Source organism: Dendropsophus ebraccatus, chromosome 2 (assembly GCF_027789765.1).
Source record: "Dendropsophus ebraccatus isolate aDenEbr1 chromosome 2, aDenEbr1.pat, whole genome shotgun sequence".
NCBI lineage: Eukaryota > Metazoa > Chordata > Amphibia > Anura > Hylidae > Dendropsophus > Dendropsophus ebraccatus.
The window spans coordinates 197861943-197881770 of record NC_091455.1 but is presented as its reverse complement, the minus strand read 5'-3'; the positions used below and the strand labels follow the sequence as shown (position 1 = coordinate 197881770).

Below are 19828 nucleotides of genomic sequence, written 5' to 3'. Positions count from 1 at the left end.
GGTTGCCTGGCCGGCCAGATTCGCTAAGAGGCGTGCACCTCTTAGTGAATCCTGCTGGGAAAAGGGTGCGGGGCCTATTATAAGACCGGTGTACTTGTACGCTGGCCTTCATAAATCCCCACGGTATGTTGAAATACTACAACCATTGTAAGTTGTATGATCACTTATATATATAATCTATCTATAGTCCAGTTTCACATGTACTGGAATCGCAGCGGATCTCACGATGCAAGTTCCACAGCGAAATCCACTGTGATTCCCAATAGTGTCAGTTTGAATGGGTTTACATACTCACAGCAAATTTTTCATTCTGCTGCAAATATGTGAATGCCACCCCTCTTAACCTGCCAAGGCCTGGGCAATACTTTACCCGTTCGGCCTGTTTTGGGGCTCCCGGCCCCCTGTTGTCCCATTCACCCAATCAGTGCCCTGACCCCCAGCAGCCACTGTTTACTACTAACTGGTGCAATGACTTGAAGTCATCCTCTCTTAGGAAAATTTTATAAATGTGCCAATATCAATGCCCTCTATAAATCTTCTTACTTAGAATAATATAAATTCAACCTTGCTTCCAACCTCATGCGTTTGTTGATACAAAGTACCTATGTAAATACAGGCCTCCTCTCAACATATACCTGTTAAGGCTATGCTCATACAATGGATAAGCCACATTCAGTAGGGTTAATCACCATTTGGTTACAGTTTATTTTCAGAATAAAACGGAATTCACAATAATTTTCTTACTTGAAATCCATACCGTAAAAATTTTACGCTCTACAAGCTACTGTTTAGATTTCCGTTGAAAACAATGGGGGAATGATTTCACGCTCATTCTATATCAGATACTGTGTAAAAAAAATACGCTCTATGAATATATCCTTAGTGGTTCTCCTCGCCATCTGGAAGTCTTTTACTTAGAAAGTTACTTAGTAACCTTGACCGAGGCACCTTGTCCATCACTGCCTTCATCTCTTATCTTGCCTATCTCTATACGCCTGGTTAAAACATAAACATTTCAAACACAAGAAAATAATACAACAACAAATAAAATAAAGCGGAGTAAAAGCCTTTTATAAGGACATCTAACACTTCCTTTATACAGCTCGGCTGCCTTTTGATTATGGAATAAAGGAGTCAGTAAAGTTAAGAGTTAGAAGTCTCGTCTCTCTACGGGACCATACATTTCCCCATTCTATCAGGATTCTTTCATAGGACTTACTTATTCTCCTTTGAACTTCAAATACAATTTATTCCTTGAAAACATATGCCAAGTGTGAGCTAATGTCTTTAACTTAAGTAATTCCCATTATGTGAATAGCCAGTGTGCTAAAACTCAGATCCAAGTTGGTATCCAGGAATAGAAGTTTTTCATTTTTAGCTTTTTTGGTACAAAGCAATAATATATATCTGAGCCATGTAGCATGTATAATAAATGATTGTGTTCATTTTGTAGAAGTAATAGGGCCCCATAGCAACATAAATATATAGGTTAAATGGGTTGTCAGGGTAGGGGGTGTTATCTATTATAAGGTCCGGGCTGAACTTAAAACAACAAAGAAGTACACTTAGGGTACTATTACACCAAGCGATTTTTTTGATGACTAACGATTAACGATAAACGATCTTAAACGACCACTGCGGCAAACGACCCGAAATTGTTCACCCAATTACACGGAACAATGATTGTTATTTATGATCGTTGTTGCGGTCGCTTAATCGTCGCTATTGCGTACGTTTCAGCTATGACTTCTTATTCCATCGATTGATGTGCGAACGATTTGCGAACGATCAAACGATAAAAATAGGTCCAGATCCTATTAAACGATCAACAATTTCTCGTTGGTCGTTTAATAGTTGCCTGCTATTACACACAACAGTGTTCCAGTGTTGTGTCATATAAACAGGAAATTCTTACTAGTAGAGGAAAGGACTACAGTGGAGACCAGGTGCTCAGCAAATCGGAATTAGCAAGGTAGTGAGCTAAGTATGTATACTGTTTTCTCTTTTTTTTGCAGCCTAGTTCACCCCTAAAACACCCCATCCCTGTCAACCCCATTATTACTATGACACCCCTAAACAACTTGGGCAGAAGAACTTCCAAAACTTCCAATATCCATAACCTATTTGAAAAGCCAATCAAAGTCATTGGAATGTCTATAATATGGACAATTTTGTTCATAGCTTGCCTAAACCTGTTTCTTTTGAGTCACAGTTCTCAAGATTTTTCTACCAAAATTAGGGCAAGTATGTTGTCTGTGCACCTATAGAGGGGAGATCTCTAAACAGGTTCTTACCAACTCTAAAAATAAAGGGTTCCGCCTACAAGCATTGGACTCACTTTGTCTAGGTGACACCTATTAGCATATTAACTACCTCTAGCAGTGGATGCAAGAAGAACACATTTCCCCATTAAACTTTTTGGCTAGACAAATGGCTTAGAGTTCTGGAACAGATGCTCCCGCCAGCCACCTTAGAGGGATTATCTTAAGATAACACTGGAACACCCACGAATAATGAGAATTTGGTCCAAAGTTCTCCTGTTTGAAAGGAGACTCAGGCAGCAGTCAAGTATGGGCATTGCCACTCCATTCATACTCTCCTGGACTGGCAAAGATCGGGTATCGGGTACAGTAATAGGCTGTCATCTTACGATATTTGGATTAATCTAGTGAAGTTGGTTTTTAATGGATAGGATGTCTCAAACTGCTCACACGGCTACATAGCTGAGTTGGGAGACTATCCATATCTTTCTTGTAGTTGTATGAGGCTGCAACCACCTAAAAAATTATTTTAACTGCAGTTCTGAAGTGTCACAGAGGTGAGGTCAGTGGACTTTAGTGCTTGGTTTTACAGCGCCACCTCTGGCTGCATTCGGGACAATTTGAATGGGGATTTGCAGCTTTACCAGATACAAACCATAGATAAGCGTAATGGCAACCTTTTTTTTTCTTTTATAATTCCAGACAAACTCTTTAATGTTAAGTCATTATAACTTTCCCCTGGTGATTTTTAATTAGGAACTTTTCTGTTGGTTCAATCTACTACAGAAAAGTAATAAAAATTAATGAAATTTACACAATTTGCAATTTCAACTCATAGCAGTCCCTGGAATATAAAGTGGCATGAAGTAGCATTAGCCCGGTCCTCGTAGACGTACAGCACTTCACTAGAATGACCACATCTGGGACATTATGTAATTACAGAACCTTGCTCATCTACGGTAAAAGGAAAGATGGAAGGAAAATTTATCTGAAGGATTCTCTAATAGAATTCAGGAAGCAAAGAACGCTTATTTTTGATTCACGGCCTCATAGGGAAGTTAATGTTCTAAGCACTTACTGGGAATCTGCTGAATCTTGTGAACCACAACAAAAGCATCTGAGAGGCCAACCTTCACCGGATGATTGGTAGAGCTTATCTCCATTACTGGAAACGGAATCTGCAAGGGAAGGAATAATAATTGTATTAGAAACCTCTAAATTATAAAATAAGGAGCGGCTTTGTGATTTACTAGAAGGCAATCCTTTATCAGTCCATGAATCCAATGCAAACAGGAACCAATAAAAATTATAATTAATAGAGCAATATATGGCAGTGCAAACATTACTGTAACACAATGCTGTGGTTGAGCAGATATTGCATCTGTATACTTTAAATGAGCAATTGTATTAGAAAGAGAAAGCCCCATGGATCAAGGGAATAAGACGGGAGAAGCATGCTGTGTTGGATTTCCTTCCCCAATCTCTGGATCTCTGTTCAGGTGGTTTCATCATAATTCTATGGGGCTGCTGGATAAGTATAGCGTTTGCATGCCTACAAACATTCTCCTGATCAATGGAGGCCTTAGCACTGACATGTTAAAAATTAATTTTTAATGGTTGGTAGGCTATAACACAGATTTCCCTTGTCCATCAATAATAAACTCTTATTGTATGCCTCAAAGGGAACCTTTTGCGTTTAAAAGGTAGTCTAACCTGTCGTCATTGTGTTATAGAGCAGGATGAGCAGAGCAGATTTATAGACATATTTGTAGGCTCCTAGTGGGCGGTTCTATCATTGACAGCCTTCCTTGCACACATAGCTGTCTATCACTTATTAGGACCTCCCATCAGACTCCTAAGGCTGCAATAGCAGAGGTTTAAATGGTTAAAGGAACTTATACTAAATATTATTCCACAAATATGTAAAAAAAACCTCTGCTCAGCTCCTCTTGTTTTATACATAATGCCAGCAAATTATTACATTTTCAATACGACAGGTCCCCTTTAAGAGCCCTAGTCATAAATAGTGATGAGCGAACATGTTCGTAAATATATTTATATTTGTATGAACATTACACTAATTGTTCGTGTTCGTCGATCACAATAAATTTTTCCGATGATCTGAATGGTATCGAAAAGATCATTTTTGAACATACTTTAACATTGAGCTTATCTCTCGATTTACACAACTACGCAATTTATGCTTTGCATTTGATAAGCTCTACGCATGTGTGAAGACCAAAACGTGTGCGTGTGCGTGATTTACGCTTTGCACCTGATAATCTGTCCGCATGTGCGTAGACTGAAATGTACGCAAACCAATCACGATCTTTTTTTTTTTTTATGTTCGTGTTCAGGATCAGAACTGAACATCAGGATGTTCGCTCATCACTAGTCATGAATAATTTAGGTTAAACCACATTGAATCTCAGCAGGACCTAAGTCAGTGATGTGGGTAATGCTTTCAAAGATGTCAGATAGTTAAGGAGCCCTGTTACTAATTTCATGTCCAATGGTCTTGAAGTTACATCACAGTCTTTTGTTTTGTTTGCTAAATTAAATTAGCTTGTTAATCTGATGAAGCGCGCATGTGCGCGAAATGGACGTCATGTCTATGTTGTATATGTGAAGTGGTTTGGCGTCTGCTGAACAGTGACATGTGTCAACGAAGGTTTTACTACATGTTGAAATAAAGAAGCATCGCAATATTCCGGTGAGTGCCCTTTTTACCGAACTTGTTGCCTTGGCTCAGTTGTCCCTAGCAACCAATAAGATTCCACCGTTCATTCCTCACAGATTCTCTGAAAAATGAAAGGTGGAGTCTGATTGGTTGCTAGGGGCAACTAAGACATTTCTACTTTACACCGGTTTGATAAATCTTCCCCTTTGTGTTGTTGTTTTTTTTTAGCTTATTAAAAGCCACTGCAAAAGTTCTAACTTTATAGTTGTGTATACTTGACCTAAAGTTTGGAGTCACGGCCAAGTCTTTTGTTTATTTTCGACAAACAAAAAGTTTATAAATTCTTGCCTTAACTTTCGGGAGGCTGATACTGAAACCTCTAAAAAAGATGTTTGGATTTGACCTTGATGGGGATCTGATTAAGGGTAAGGAACTGCAAAATAGATTAGGAGAAAAGAAAATGACTCAATTAAAATGTATCCCACAGCCTTCGGGAACTCGGCTGACTCTCCAGCATGTGTACACTAGACTTTCCAATTATCCAAAAACAAAGCTGAAAATCTAAAAAAGAAACGGTCAATTCCTAGTTCCTATCTCTCTCGTACACCTTAATGATTGTTCATCGTGTTTATCCATTAATACTACTCCTAAAACCTTCCCACCAAAGCCCACACATTTACCAGACTACTTCAACAAACTAAGCAACAGGGCAGGGCAGAATGACCTTGCAAATGTCTTTATAATGAATGCCTGCATCTATATTAAACAGCAGGAAGAAGAGGACAAAGAAACCACCAGAGAGAGGTATTCTGGTAAATATTCTTTTTTTATGACATTTCTCTCTTAAAGTTATTAGAAGAAAAAGAGAGACGGGGCGCCTTTTGGTGTTGTAAAATCTTAGTCAATAAAACAATAGATATTAGTGGTTGTGCAGACATATAGGCAAAACTCTATAGAGAGCATACTGTATATACACCTCGTCCACCGCAGCTTGCTCCAGGGTACTCTCGACTTCAAGCTAGAGTTAACAATATGGATAGATGATCCCAACCAGAACCATCTGGGATTGAGGACCTTCTGTATGGACTTAGCGCAGGTATTGAAGTGTCACTCTGGGCAGTTACACATCAGGTTGGTGATCATATAAAGGCCAGCTACAACCGCAGCAACAAGACCGATCTTCAGTGTAAACCAAAGAAATAAAAACTTTTATTAATGCAATGCGTTTCGGCGCTATATTACATGAGGAACCTGAGGAAGGCGCTCAAGTAAAGTGCCGAAACGCGTTGCATTAATAAAAGTTTTCTCATTTTTTGATTCACACTGAAGCTTGGTCTCATTGCTGCGGTAGTAGCTGGCCTTTATATGATCACCAACCCAATGTATAACTGCCCTGGTAACACCAATACCTGTGCTAAGTCACTATAGAAGGGCCTCAATCCCAGATGGTTCTGGTTGGGATTATCTATCCATATTACTCTTTTAGGCTATGTTCACAATCTGTATGATATCCGTGGCCAGGCCGGAACAGCCGGTGTCAGAAAAGATCACGCCGGCCAGTATTGCATCCAAATTCCCTGCTGCACACAATGGAGCTTGCGCCCGGAGCTGCACGCTCCCTTGTGTGAATTGACAGGGTTTTATGGGGCCGCTATTCATTGAGTAGGGGCCGCAGAAAACTGACATGTCAGTTTCTTGCGTCGTCGCTAGGGATCCCGGCCGCAGTGTATACCATGTGTATATACTCCGTCCGGGATTCCTTAGAAGGCAGCACTACATGAGTACCGTAGAAATCAAGCCCGTTGTTACAACGGCCGTGATTAATACGGTACTTACATAGTGTTAACATGGCCTTAAAGTTATGTACCTTTGTAATATACCTTTATTGAAGAAAAGTAATATTTTAAAAAATTTCTACATTGAGTGTCAGCAGTAAAGGGTGATATGGCCTCTATGCTGTTATGGCCCCCAATGACTGTGTAGGGAACTGCAGGGTTGCACAAGCCATGGTTCCAGCACAATTACAGTTCGCCAGTGCTGCGGCATGCAAATACTGAAACTCCCTTGCAGTATGTTGTAATATTAGCATTAGAATAGACATTACACTTGGGAAAGCTGTCTGTTTCAGTAGCACTGCAGCTGTGGCAAATCGCACAGTGTAATGTCTATTTTATTACCAACAGGTATTATATAAACATCAAGAAAGGTTTATTATCTGCATAAGGCAGCTACGTTATGTAATTGTGTTGGGACTTAGGCTTGAGCAGCCCTTTAGTTCCCAACAAAGCCATTGGTGGCATCAGAGGGGCCATTTGTTCTTCTTTTGCCGCAATACCCCTTTAGCAACAGGGATGGACACATCTCACCTTCACCACCTTGACCTTTGCATAGGTCGCAGAGCATGCTCACAACACCTATTCAACTCCTATTGATGTCAATGATTTAACTTCATTTTTCCAAGTTGTTGTAAAGTAATCTCTAAACTGCTGTTCAGAGAATAAAGTAGCATCTTAAAGAAGAAGTCCCACTTAATTAAAAAAAAGGAGGAAGACAGAGGGGCAGGAAAATAATAGAGAAAGTAAACTCACCCTTTCCCTTCTCCGTAACGCTGCTCCCAAGTCCCGCTGATGGCCCCCAGATGTCATTTTCAGCTTTAAATCAGGTACGTCAGGTAGCTCTTACAACTGCAACGAGTGATTGCCCGCTCAGCCATTTAGTGACTGAGGTGGTGTGACTGATTGGTTGAGTGGGCAATAACTTACCTGTGTAAGTGACAATGCAGCGGGAAGTGCTGCAGGACATTGGTGGCTGTCATTGGGACCCGGGAGCGGTGTTACTGGGCATGGGAACGAGTGAGTTCACTTTGTTTATTTTCCCATCCCTACTCCCTTCCCTCGCTTTCCCTTTTTTTTATTTTGTGGGACTTCTCCTTTAAGAAATTTAGATAAAAATGGTATTAAAAATAACCAATTAAGATACACCTTGTATAGCAAATATATCCTGAACGTCATCACTCGTGCGTGCAGCTTGATCTGGTAACAATGGGGGAGATTTATCAAACATGGTGTAAAGTGAAACCAGCTAAGTTGCCCCTAGCAACCAATCAGATTCCACCTTTCATCCTTTACAGACGGTTTGACAAATGAAAGGTGGAATCTGATTGGTTGCTAGGGGCAACTGGGCCTGTTTCACTTTACACCATGTTTGATAAATCTCAGTCAACATCTTTAAGTGTTTACAAAATAGAATTGTTCATCCTTTTCCTCCATTAATTCCCCTTTCTAAGACCATCTCACAAGGCAACGCATTTACCAGTCCATTGCAACAACCTCAAAAACAACCTGTGGGCAGTATGACCTTAAAAGTGTCTTTGTAATAAATGTCGGCAATAAGATGTCTTATAATTGAAAAGTAAGTTTTCAATCAAGATTACAAGGAAAGAAAAATGGAAGACGTTTTCTTCTGCAAAAGATACAACAATAGCTAACACAATCCCCAGAACATGTTCTTTTATGGACACACAATACAGGGACCCTCATAGACCATTATTTTTAGCCCAAAACAATGTAAATCTAAAATAAACCTCACAACATCATGTTCTAATACATTTTCTAATATACCCTGGATATACACTCATATAAAAAAAAAAATACACCCAGAAAGAAATCATATTTTTGGAAAACTCAGCATACAGTTATGTGTCTGGTAGATATGTAATAATTACAGGCGATGTCTCATTAGATACTGGATCTTGCCACAAGTGCTTCCTCTACTGCAATACAGAATACTCTCAGAGGCTTCTCTTGGGTAGTGTACCTCTTGGTGAAAGATTGTTGACTGCTAGACATGACTCTACAACCCACTAAAAAACATTTTGCCCTGTTGATGGACTAGGGGGCATCAATGGACAGAGAGAAAAAGGATTGTTGCCCATGATCCAGGTTGTTCTCACTAAGCAGTTTGGAGTTTTTTGGGAGTAGTGATGAGTGAACATCCTGTGTTCGATTCGGATTCTGAACATAAAAAAATGTTTTAGATTTTTTTGTGTTCGCCAAACATTCACGAACCAATAACAAACATATAGTACAAGCGTAGGTTTTGGTCCACCCACATGCGTACAGATTACGTTCATTAGTGTACAGATTGCGTATGTTTCAGTCTAGAGTTCCGCACATGCGTACAGATTATCAAGCACAAAGCGTAAATTACGCAGTGGCATACGTTCGCAGGTTCTAATATGTTCGAAAATTATAAATATATTTATCAGGGGGCGCATTGAACTTAAAAAAAGTGATACTCACCTGCCCTAATCCCTTGCAGCTGATGGCTCCTAGTCTTCACTCACTAATGCTGCTTTTTGTAGGACTGCCTTGCTCAGCCAATCACTGAGAGTCTCACCTTAGTGAATGAGTAACTAAGCATGGAGTACTTGTAGGGCGACTTATCACAGGAACTAGCAACAATGACGAGCAGGGATCGGGAGCTATCAAATGAGCAGTTGAAGGAGGATGAGAATGGTAAGTATGAATTTTTTTATGTCCAACATACCTCCTGACAAATATGTGTGTGTGTGTGTATATATATATATATATATATATATATATATATATACACAGTATATATATATATATATATATATATATATATATATATAAAATTATTATTATTATTATTATTACTATTACTATTATTATTATATTGTTAATGTATTAAAAGAAGAGGCTGGAGCCTCTACAGAGTATAAAGAGGCTGGCGAGCATAAGTTAAAAATAAATAAAAAAATATATAGGTAAATTGAACCTTCCCACATACCCCATGAAGGTGGTGTGTTTCCTACATTACCCTATGCATGACCATGAGAAACACGTAATTAATCTCCGCTTCTGGCATTTAATTTTTAAATCTCCTTTTTTATTTCAAATCTGTAAAAGGAAACCAACAAGGCGTGAAGGTTACTGAAAATATCAATGTTTCCATTGCAGAGATAAGTAAATGAGCCTCTCCAGAGATCAAACAAGAAGCCTGTTCTGAGAATGAACAATGCCGCTCGGCTTCATTCACTCCTATGTTGGGATTTCAAGCATCTCCGTTGAAACACAGAAGCAAAGCCAGAAACCCACACAGGAGCGGGCAAACTAACTTCATCATTCCTGCCAGGTAAGGTGGAACGGAATGCCAAGTTTGGTCTAAGAAGAATAAATTCCCTGTATTACGATTGTTTCGCGGACAATGCAGAGTTTACAAGATTAAAATACTCCATCTGTGTACAAAGACGCAGAGAGGCACATGCGGTGTGGTTAGCTAGGCCAATATTTAGATAAAGGAACATCTGCTGTAATTTAGAACATAAGCAATGCTGATTAATTGGAAGATTTAATTCCGGTCTCTGTATTACCAAATATTTCTTTGGGCAATATGGGGGGAAAATCCCATAGACCCACTGGATGTATTACACATCTGACATATATACATCTAGTCCTTGAGTCTTTAATGAACACTATACCATAATAACACCATATGGACACTGATTTGCTTAATTTGCCGTAGAGGATGAGCTCATTTGGAATCTGGAGGTGCCCATATACTTAATAATAAAGCATAAGGTATAAGGTCTCCTGACACCACCTGTCCATAGAGAGGAGGGTCCGGTGTACTGGATTTGTTCCTGGGGGATAAGATGGCGCCAGAGCCATCTGGATTCAGCTTATACCTCCCTATAGAGAACCCTATAGAGAACATTTCCATGTGTGCGGGGAAACTGGGTTCCACCCTTGTGATCTCTACCAAATACCTCTATTTGCAATTCCCCAAGAACAAAAAGATTGGGCATGTTGAAATCCAATGTCCAACCTTTTTCTCCATTGACATCTGTCCCCAATTGAAAGTAAGGAGGCCCCTATATACATTGGTTGGTAGGAAGTTCAGCCAAAGTTGAGTTAAAAAGGCTTTCTCAATGCAGCATGTTATGTAGATAGGGAATAGTATGCTGTTTGTGGGAGTTAGACCATTAGGACCCCTACTAGGGTTGAGCTCGATGCTTTGGTGCTCGGGTAAAGGTGACCATACACCCTTTATAACTGATGGCTGAACAATCGCTCGGCTGTCAGTTATATCTTCCGCCCGCCACAGGAACCTTAAGCATTTTTTTGTTCTGATTTTTATACATTTCATCCCTTGAAATGATGTTTAAATAAACTATACAAAAATTTGAAGCAAAAAAAGTAATAGACACATTGGAACCCTTCGATCTCCCTAGCAGGGGCTCCTGGTAAAATATTTGAGTCTCCCATTTATTCTAAAGGGGTTCTTTACTTGAGTCAAGCACTCGAGCATTTAGTGCTTGCTCAACACTAAGGGCGGGTTCACACTACGGAATTCTCGCGGACAATGTCCGCGGAATTTCGTCAGCTGTCCGCCCGCACATCTGGGCGCCTTTCCGCCGGCTCCATAGACACCATTTTATGGGCCGGCGTATTCCGCTATACGCTGAAAGAAGTGTCATGTCACTTCTTTCAGCGGATCACGGAATACGCCGGCCCATAGAATGGTGTCTATGGAGCCGGCGGAAAAGCGCGTGCCCGTGCGGGCGGACAGCTGACGGAATTCCGCGGACATTGTCCGCGAGAATTCCGTAGTGTGAACCCGCCCTAAGGCTGCATTCACACGATGCTTGCTTGCTCCGTGAATCACGGAAGGCACGGACGTGGAATCACTGTGTTTCCCCACATGGCATAATATAATAATATCATGCCGGAAGCGGGGAAATTGTTTGAATGTTTGCGCTGCTGTAATAAAGCAGCCACACAGCTGTGCGAACATTCAGTTTCTTCGCTCCCGGAATGATATTAATACATCATGCCATACGGAGAAACACTCCAGGAAAGGGAGTCAACGTCGGTGCCTTCCGTGATATATGGAGCGAGCTTGGATAGTGTGAATGTGGCCTTACCCCGACCAATCTGTAGAACGGAGTTGAAAAGTCCTCTGACATGGACAGAGAGTACTGTGCATGTGTGGCCAGAGCTCTATTCACTGTATTAGATATTACACTGCGAAATTTAAGGTAAACTTAGAAATAAATTTTCTGCACGCAAATATATCAGACAGATGACATCTACAAACTGACTTTCATATAAAAACTCAGATCTGGACACAAAGAGCGAGGTACAAAGTGTCTGCTGTATGCTGTGCTCAATCCATTGATAAAGAAGACGCGTGGGAAGATAGAGGAACAACAAATAAATGGAGATTCCTCCAGAACAAAGATAGTCTCACCCTGTCTCCTACCGAACTCATCTACTGACTGACTCTAATTCAATGTTTCAATCACTTTTGATAACTATGGAGCATCAAGGACTTTTTCAGATTTACCGTAGTAACTTTTTCAAACCATGATGTCTGAATAGACACTGTGAAAGGAAAAACAAAAAGAGGCCACTGTGATTTACTAGTGCCACTATTATGGCTCAATATTCTAAGGATGGGGGGGTTAGACCAAAATTATCCCTTGCCCTTCTCCAGATACTATACAATAAAGAGTAGAAGAGTAAGAAACCACCTGAAATTAGCTCTTTGGTGTTGCTTCCCTGCCACAAACTACTTCTTATTGGCAGCTGGACATGGCATGGACAAGACAGTGAGAACAAGTAGAGGGAGAACCACAATCTCAGGGGGATGTGCACCATAGAGCCAGCCCAAGCCGACCTTGGACAAAGTGGGTGAATCCCTGCTTGCTCCCACCTTAAATATTAAGTGAGAATGAGTGCCAAAGCGTGGCAAAACCCAGCATCATAATGGGGACTGTAAGGGCCGTAGATCCAGGGCGATTAGGCAGGGAAGACACAAAGTCAGCAAAAGAAAGAGATGGGTGTGGTAGAGTCCAAATTAACACAGCAAAGGGTGGAGTACAGCACCGTCCAGACGAGTGGAAGACAAAATACATAATAGGTACAAAATCAACAGCACATCCTCTGCCGTATGTTATGAACAAAGGCTGGCGCTAAAGACCACGTGGGCACCGATGTTACAGGGGCTTAATTTATCTTTGCAATGGGGGCTGGCTCAGCCGACAGTCTAAGGTGTATGGGGACCTCCCAATTATTCACTGGCAGAGAAGAGTTGGCCATGGTGGCTTTCCACTGCCTGATCCTTTTGTTCTTGCATGAATAAGCCAACGTCAGTGTCATCTGCAGCATATCCGTCCCTAAAGAACACATGAATACCATTCATGTGTACAGAGAGGACGCAAAAGATAACTGTTAGCCAATTAATCATTCGGCCAATGGCTATTGAAAGTGTATAGGCTCCTTTAAGTGATTTCTCCTGCAGAGTTCACGGCACCAGTTATAAGACGTATAAGCCTCAATCATGGCCTAATGCAAATATCGCGTGGTCAGCAAATCCAATTCTCAAACACCACAATGGCTGCCGGGGGGGGCGCTGGGTCTTGGCTTGCAAATGATCATTAGAGTTTTACCTAATGAGAGACAGAGTCAGATATATGTGAAGAGTAGAAGTCATCTTTAGGTTTGCACTTATTATCATTGTTACTGGTTGAATGGGGCTCTGTAGGAGAAGAGTTGTCAAATATTCAGCACCGAAAGAATTCCCTCATTGAATCTATTATACTTTCCTCTATTCAGCCCATTGATTGTTCCTGTAGATTCTGCAGTTTCCACTTCAAGGGCTTTAGCGGTGATGGGTCTCTTAAGAAAACAATGAAACATTCTGGCACAGTTGAGTCTTACAAATCTATATGGAGGTAAATGCTATTTATGTTTTATAAAGGAGATAATCTCCCTAGCAGTGACATAAGTGATCATATAATGGCGGCCTGGTTATGCACAGGCTGAATCGGGAATGCTTATTCATATTATAAACTTTAGCCAGAGTTGTAGATAGACTTTCAGTCTTCTTTTTTTTCCTTCCTGTATTTTTTTTTCTGGGACAAGGCAGAATTTGTATAAGCACCCAGGACCTGGGGCACATGATGGTCTAGCCCCCTCCCATGGTTACCAACCTGCCTTGGTGATGAAAATACAAAAATAAAGTGAATACATGTTGGGCCTATAATATAATTCACAAATACAGAAAGTCGCATCAGTGGTGCAATGTTTCTCAACTAGAGTTCTCTCAGAATCTGGCAGTAGGAGAACCTGTTACAATAGAGATGGGACCACCCAACCTGCTTTAAAGCGAATGTACCATCAGGTACACCGCTTTAAGGCTTTTACATGAATAGACTGGTGCTGGAGCTGGGATGCTGGCTGCGTGGTCCTTTATTTAAACAGTGGCCTAGTTCCTGCGCACGGCGCTGGTCTATTTGCCTATTTGCCCCTATGCTTAGTGTGTACAGTGTGTTTTATAGAAGGTAAATTTCTTCCCAGAATCCCTGCTCCCCGTTCTAGGACTACTTATTGTCCATGTTATTCAGGAGGATATCTCTGGATCAGCTGCACAGAACAATGGAAGTGATACCTCATTCTGTTCAGTTCTTTGGCACTAGTTTATGCTACCCTGAGATAGGACACCATAAACCTACTAAAGCAGTAGCCTTCTGCTGACGCTGTCTAAGAAGTATACCTTTTGAGATGTGATGGGGTGGTTCTATATACTGATCATCTTTTGTATGTGATATAACATAGCTGTGTGACAATATCAGGATATACAAATGCCCCCTCCCATCCTTGAAATACAGTAATGAGCATCTGGGAGCAGAAGGCTTCAGACATCTTCTGCTCCCTGCACAACCCCCTTTGATACATGAAGACCTGGAAGGACCTTTGACATGTTCCCATAGTACAGATGATATACATATTTCTACATTAAGGTCATACCAGAGCTATGGTGCTCGTTTCAAGCTTTATGTTCCATGAAATCTTAGGCTGTCTTTTCTATCTATTCTGTCTAATAAATTAAAACTTGTTAGTAAATCTGCTCCACTGTTTCTGTAAAAATTGCCACAGTTTCAGGCTATGTTCACAAGCTGGATAAAATAACTGCTGTTTTTATTGGACGGCCGATATTTTACTAAAATAACGGCTGTTATTTTATAATAATGGCCGTTATTATATGAATAATGTCTATTATAAAATAAAGACCATTATTTGTGGTTAAATGGTCATTTAATAAAAACAGCTGTCGATTTGACTGTATTAGATGGCATTTTTTGTAGCATTCTTGATTTGTTCTTTTTTTTGTTTCTTTTTTTTAAAATTTAACCAGAGGTTACCTTAAAGAAGAAGTCCAAGGCTGCCATAACTTTGGGAAGAAGCAGGGAATATAAAAATATTGTTAACTCACCTCTCCCCATGCCTGTCCAGTACCAGGTCGCCGCTCTGGGACCCCCGCCGGCCTCCGGGATCTTCTTCTCACGACCCGGCTAATTGACGGGATGCTGCTTGAGTCACTGACTGGCCGAATGGGCTGTCCATCAGCCGGGTGGGGCATTTTACTCCATCATCACAACTCGGTGGAAAATGCCTTCTGGCAGGGGTCCCGACGCTGGTCGGGTGGCGCACTGTGGGCGCAGGGAGTGGTAAGAAATCAATTATGCTCATGATTGCCAACAATCTGTTATGGCTGGACTTCTCCTTTAAAGGGGTATTCTCAACTGGGCTTGTTACCCCCTATCTATAGGATAGCGATAGGGAGCTGTTTACTGGGGCTGAGATCCCCTTCAATTTTAAGAACAGGAACATATTTTCTCCACAGTAAATGGACAACTCAGTGCCTGTGTGCAACCACCATGATCAGCACTCCATTCATTCTCTATGGGGCACTGAGCACTGAACTTGGAAATGTTTGGTGGCTCTATAAAAGGTCAATGGATCGCCGGCCGCGGTGACTCTGCAGGTGTGCTGAGTGCTCCATTCCCTACTGAGCAATTGCATTACTGTAAAAGGGGGATCCAGGCAGTTGAACCCCAAGTGTTCAGCTTATTATCCCCTACTCTCAGGATAAGTATAATGTACAGTCATAATGAGAGTGTCCAAAGTAAATTGTAAAATACATACAAAACATTTGGACTTTGGCTTTTTAAAAAGCTAGAAAAGAGAACTGTGAATAAATGTGACTTTCCCATATTGACGTATTCATTTTGCCCCCTTCCTTCTTCCCCCCCCCCCCCCCCCCACCCGAGCCCTGTTACACCAGACGAGATGTCTGGGATCAGCTGCTTCCAAGTGAAGCCTCATCCCCACAAATCATTGTATTCACACCCCAACAGATGACTGCATAGGCAGAACATACAAATTCAATACGAAAGCAAGATACAATCATTTCATTAAGCTCCTTAAATGAAGACACATTCAGAGACACGGAAAGAAACGGCCCTTCATTCACTCTCCGAACACTTGTAAAGAATGGGGATAAATGAGAATAGACGGCATCTTCTGTCTGAGTTATAATATCCTTAGCTGAGCACACAAGAACTTTAAATTGCAAAACCTCTCAGTTGTGACTTATTAAGGAAAATGCACATTCTGAGGAAAATCAAAGAACTGCAAAGAGAATTAGCTGGGCTAGATGACAATGACATTAGATCGGCATTACTGCAAATGTCCTGACAATAAGGATTAACTAGAGAACTGCCGAGCAGGACTGGATCAAGGCTACATGAAGCCTCTGGGTAAAAAACACAGGTCCTCATAGTGGCTGTTAGTCATACAGGGTAGACGGATGCAAGCAAACCGGAGAGGGTGGAGATAAAGAGGACATGGGATGGAATTGCCTGGACTCTTCCTGTGTGGGGACCGCCTCCAGGACACCCTGTGTAGGGACCCTCCTCCTAGACACTTGACAGCATTTACATATTAACAAAAAGGCTTAAATCTCAGTACCGTGATCTGCTTTACATTTTCACCAGCTACTATATGTTATAAATAGCATGCCATCTTTGGCTATGTTCACACTCAATATGACAGCTGGTTTTATTGGCCAGCCGTCTTTAGCAACAAATAACGTCCGTTATTTATATAATAACGGTTATTGTTATAAAATAATGCCGATATTTGTCATTAAAAATGACGGCCGTCCAATAAAAATTGTCATCACTTTGACTGTGTGCAAACATAGCCTTCAACAGTAAGATTATAGCAATCCCAAATAAATATTTCTCATGTTTTATTCTTTCCACACAATAATACATATAACAAAAAATTTGTTTTTATGTCACGGCATTCAGACCCCCCCCCCCTCCCCTTTTTTCCCCAGCAATGCAGCCATTTGTGGGCTTGTTTTTTGCCAGATTAAGAATATTTTTAATGGAACCATTTTGGTGTATATTAATATTGATTACATTTTATTTTTAGGAATATAACAGGTATAGAAAATTTTTACTGTTATTTGTGTGGATTTTTTAAAGGGGTAAAAGGGAACCTGTCACCCTGGCACTTGGGGCAGAGCCGGCATCGGGAGCGGGACTGGCAGGAGGGGGTAAGTATATGATCCTCTATCATGAAGTAGGTTGGGTTCTGCTCCGGTTGCCAGGTTCCCTTTAAGCAGCCAGGATCAGAGTTATTTCTTATTCTGATGATTGCAGGAAGATACTAGCTGTATATTACAAACAGAACTACCACCATCTACCGGCCAAAGTAGAACATCCATTTGTAGGAAGGTACCAAACTGGAAAATGCATAGTTACATCCATTTGCTGAAAGAGGTTAAAGGAATTATCATCTTAAACAAGAGATATGAAACCCTTTGCCATGTGTGCAAATCTCCGGACTCATTGTCCATCTAGAAGGGGCATCCCCAGGCTATCTCTTATAGGTAAACCGGGGGTTAAGAGTAGTGTTCAGTGGCTCTAAGAACCCCAATGTTTGGCACTCCCTGCAGCTTCAGTACAAAAGTTGAAAGCATCCCTAAGGAGTGGTGGAAAATGAAGAGCGTTCAGGTTCGTAGAATGTCACTGAACCCGAACAGTTTGGCCTCTCTACTCAACACTAGTTAGGAGAACTCCAGTTCTACTGATTTCTACTAGCTTCCAGAGGTGTTATCCCCACCATTTAGCTATTTATAACGTGTCCTCTGCATTGGGGTCATATACAGAAGAAGAAACATCTAACCACCTTTTGTATTTGGGAAGGAGCTAAAGTGATATTAGAGAGAATACTTTTTCCTTGACTTACTTCCTTGTATCCAAAGACTATTCGCCCATCATTGATCAAGGTGGCCTGAAAGGTGAAACTACCGAGACTGTAGTTGTCCTGCAGGTGAACATGGTCCCATTGAACCACAAGGGCGGTACCTAAAGAAAAAAAACCACAGAAATATTTTATCATCGGGATAAAATTCGAAAAAACACAAACCTTACTCTTTAGTATTCTATAACTATTTTTTAAACAATTGCCATGTGAACAGTGCTTAAGTATTTCAGATTAAAGGGGTTGTCTGCCTATTCATGTGCCCTATGAAAACCTATTGATGTAGTAGAGTGAGATGTGTAGTTTCCAGCTGGTTGGCAAGTGGATCTACAAAGATGTTCCTAAATAAGAGGAGAGTTGACTCTACAGAGAGAAGGCAGAGATAGCTTATTATCAGCATTACAGATTGCTGTATATACCCCACTTATGTAATCCCTGACTACCAGGTACCTGCAGGAATATCAGGAGACCCAAGTTAGCTCTACAGTGAGTGTCAGGGAGTTTGTTTTCCCCCTGAAACCATTGCAAATATATCAGGATACTGTAGTTACGGGGAAATCAGCAATACAAAATAATAATACTGCAATATCAAATCAAATAAATCAAAATACCAAAAAATACCAAAAGTTTGCTTATGGCATTGCTAGGGACATAATACGTAAAAAAAAAAAAAAAAAAAAAAAAAAGTAGAACAACGTGAAGAATATGTAAAAGGAAAAAAAATCAACAAACAAAAAGCCCAAGTTTTTATTTTATTTTGTGGCGTTAAAATAAAGAAAAATCGTTAGACTCTTTCCTCCCTTATTTCAAATTTACGTATAATATTGCAAAAATAAAATATTAAAATGTATTCATATTATTTACAGAATCAGAAGAAAGTTTAAAGGAGAACTCTGCACATCTAAAAATCTTGGGTGGGCATATTAAAAAATCTATACTTAACTGTCCTCGTTCCCTTGCAGCGCAGCATCATAAGCTCTTTGACAACCACTGGTCTCATGTCTTTCTCAGCTTCCTGTATCGTCATGTTTCTGCGGGAAGTACTCCTTCAGCCAGTCAGTGACTGCAGAGGTGTCCTGCCCATGAACCAGTATTTCTGACCTGGGACATGATGTCACTGGACTGGGAGCTGTGGGAAGCATGTGTGTGTGAGTTCATAAGCAGTGACGCTGCACTGCTGGGGCACAGGGACAGGTAAGTATGGATTCTTATTATGTTCCTCTCACCCACTGCCATCCCTGGATTTGGAGTTCTCCTTTAACGTTTTCAAATCCACGTCTAATAAACAAGCACATTTTTATAGTAGTTGTGGTAACACAGCATTACAAATACAAGGCAATACGAATTGCATACATACCGTTATCAAAGTATCTGACTGTAGAATTTCTGGACACGCTTGGATCAAAATTGGCCATCAGGGGAGCGATATATTGCGTGGCGGTGAGCATCCGGTGAACAACTTCTCCCGTGTATATAAAACCTGAAAGAAACCAGAGCGAATATTATAATCAGATTTCTAGTTCAACATCAGGGAATAGAAAATGCTAACACCAGCTTTATGCTACACGGGAAGATCGGTATATCACTTTCCTCATCTACTACGTGCCACAAATTTGCCAATTACGTCTGCTTTATATGTGTTTTGTTGAATTACAGAGGTTCAGATACTGCAGAGCAGAGGGAATTACATCTGTTTGTAGGAGAAGGAAATGTCTGACAAACATATGCTGTGACATATTGCC

At 40.7% G+C, this 19828-nt stretch overlaps 1 protein-coding gene and 1 long non-coding RNA gene across 2 annotated transcripts in view; one reads left to right on the top strand and one right to left on the bottom strand.

The window, feature by feature from the left end:
* The window catches only part of PLXDC2 (plexin domain containing 2), a 317756-nt gene that overhangs the window by 76782 nt on the left and 221146 nt on the right, over window positions 1–19828 (bottom strand). The window contains exons 5-7 of the mRNA XM_069959035.1: window positions 19444–19566; window positions 18072–18190; window positions 3340–3439 (exon numbers count right to left, since the gene is read on the bottom strand). Coding sequence (XP_069815136.1) covers window positions 3340–3439; window positions 18072–18190; window positions 19444–19566 — 342 coding nt within the window. The remainder of the gene's footprint in view (window positions 1–3339; window positions 3440–18071; window positions 18191–19443; window positions 19567–19828) is intronic.
* On the top strand, window positions 8170–10112 carry LOC138784837 (uncharacterized). The gene is made up of 3 exons (XR_011361959.1): window positions 8170–8352; window positions 9305–9458; window positions 9924–10112. It is a non-coding gene; the product is annotated as an uncharacterized lncRNA (long non-coding RNA).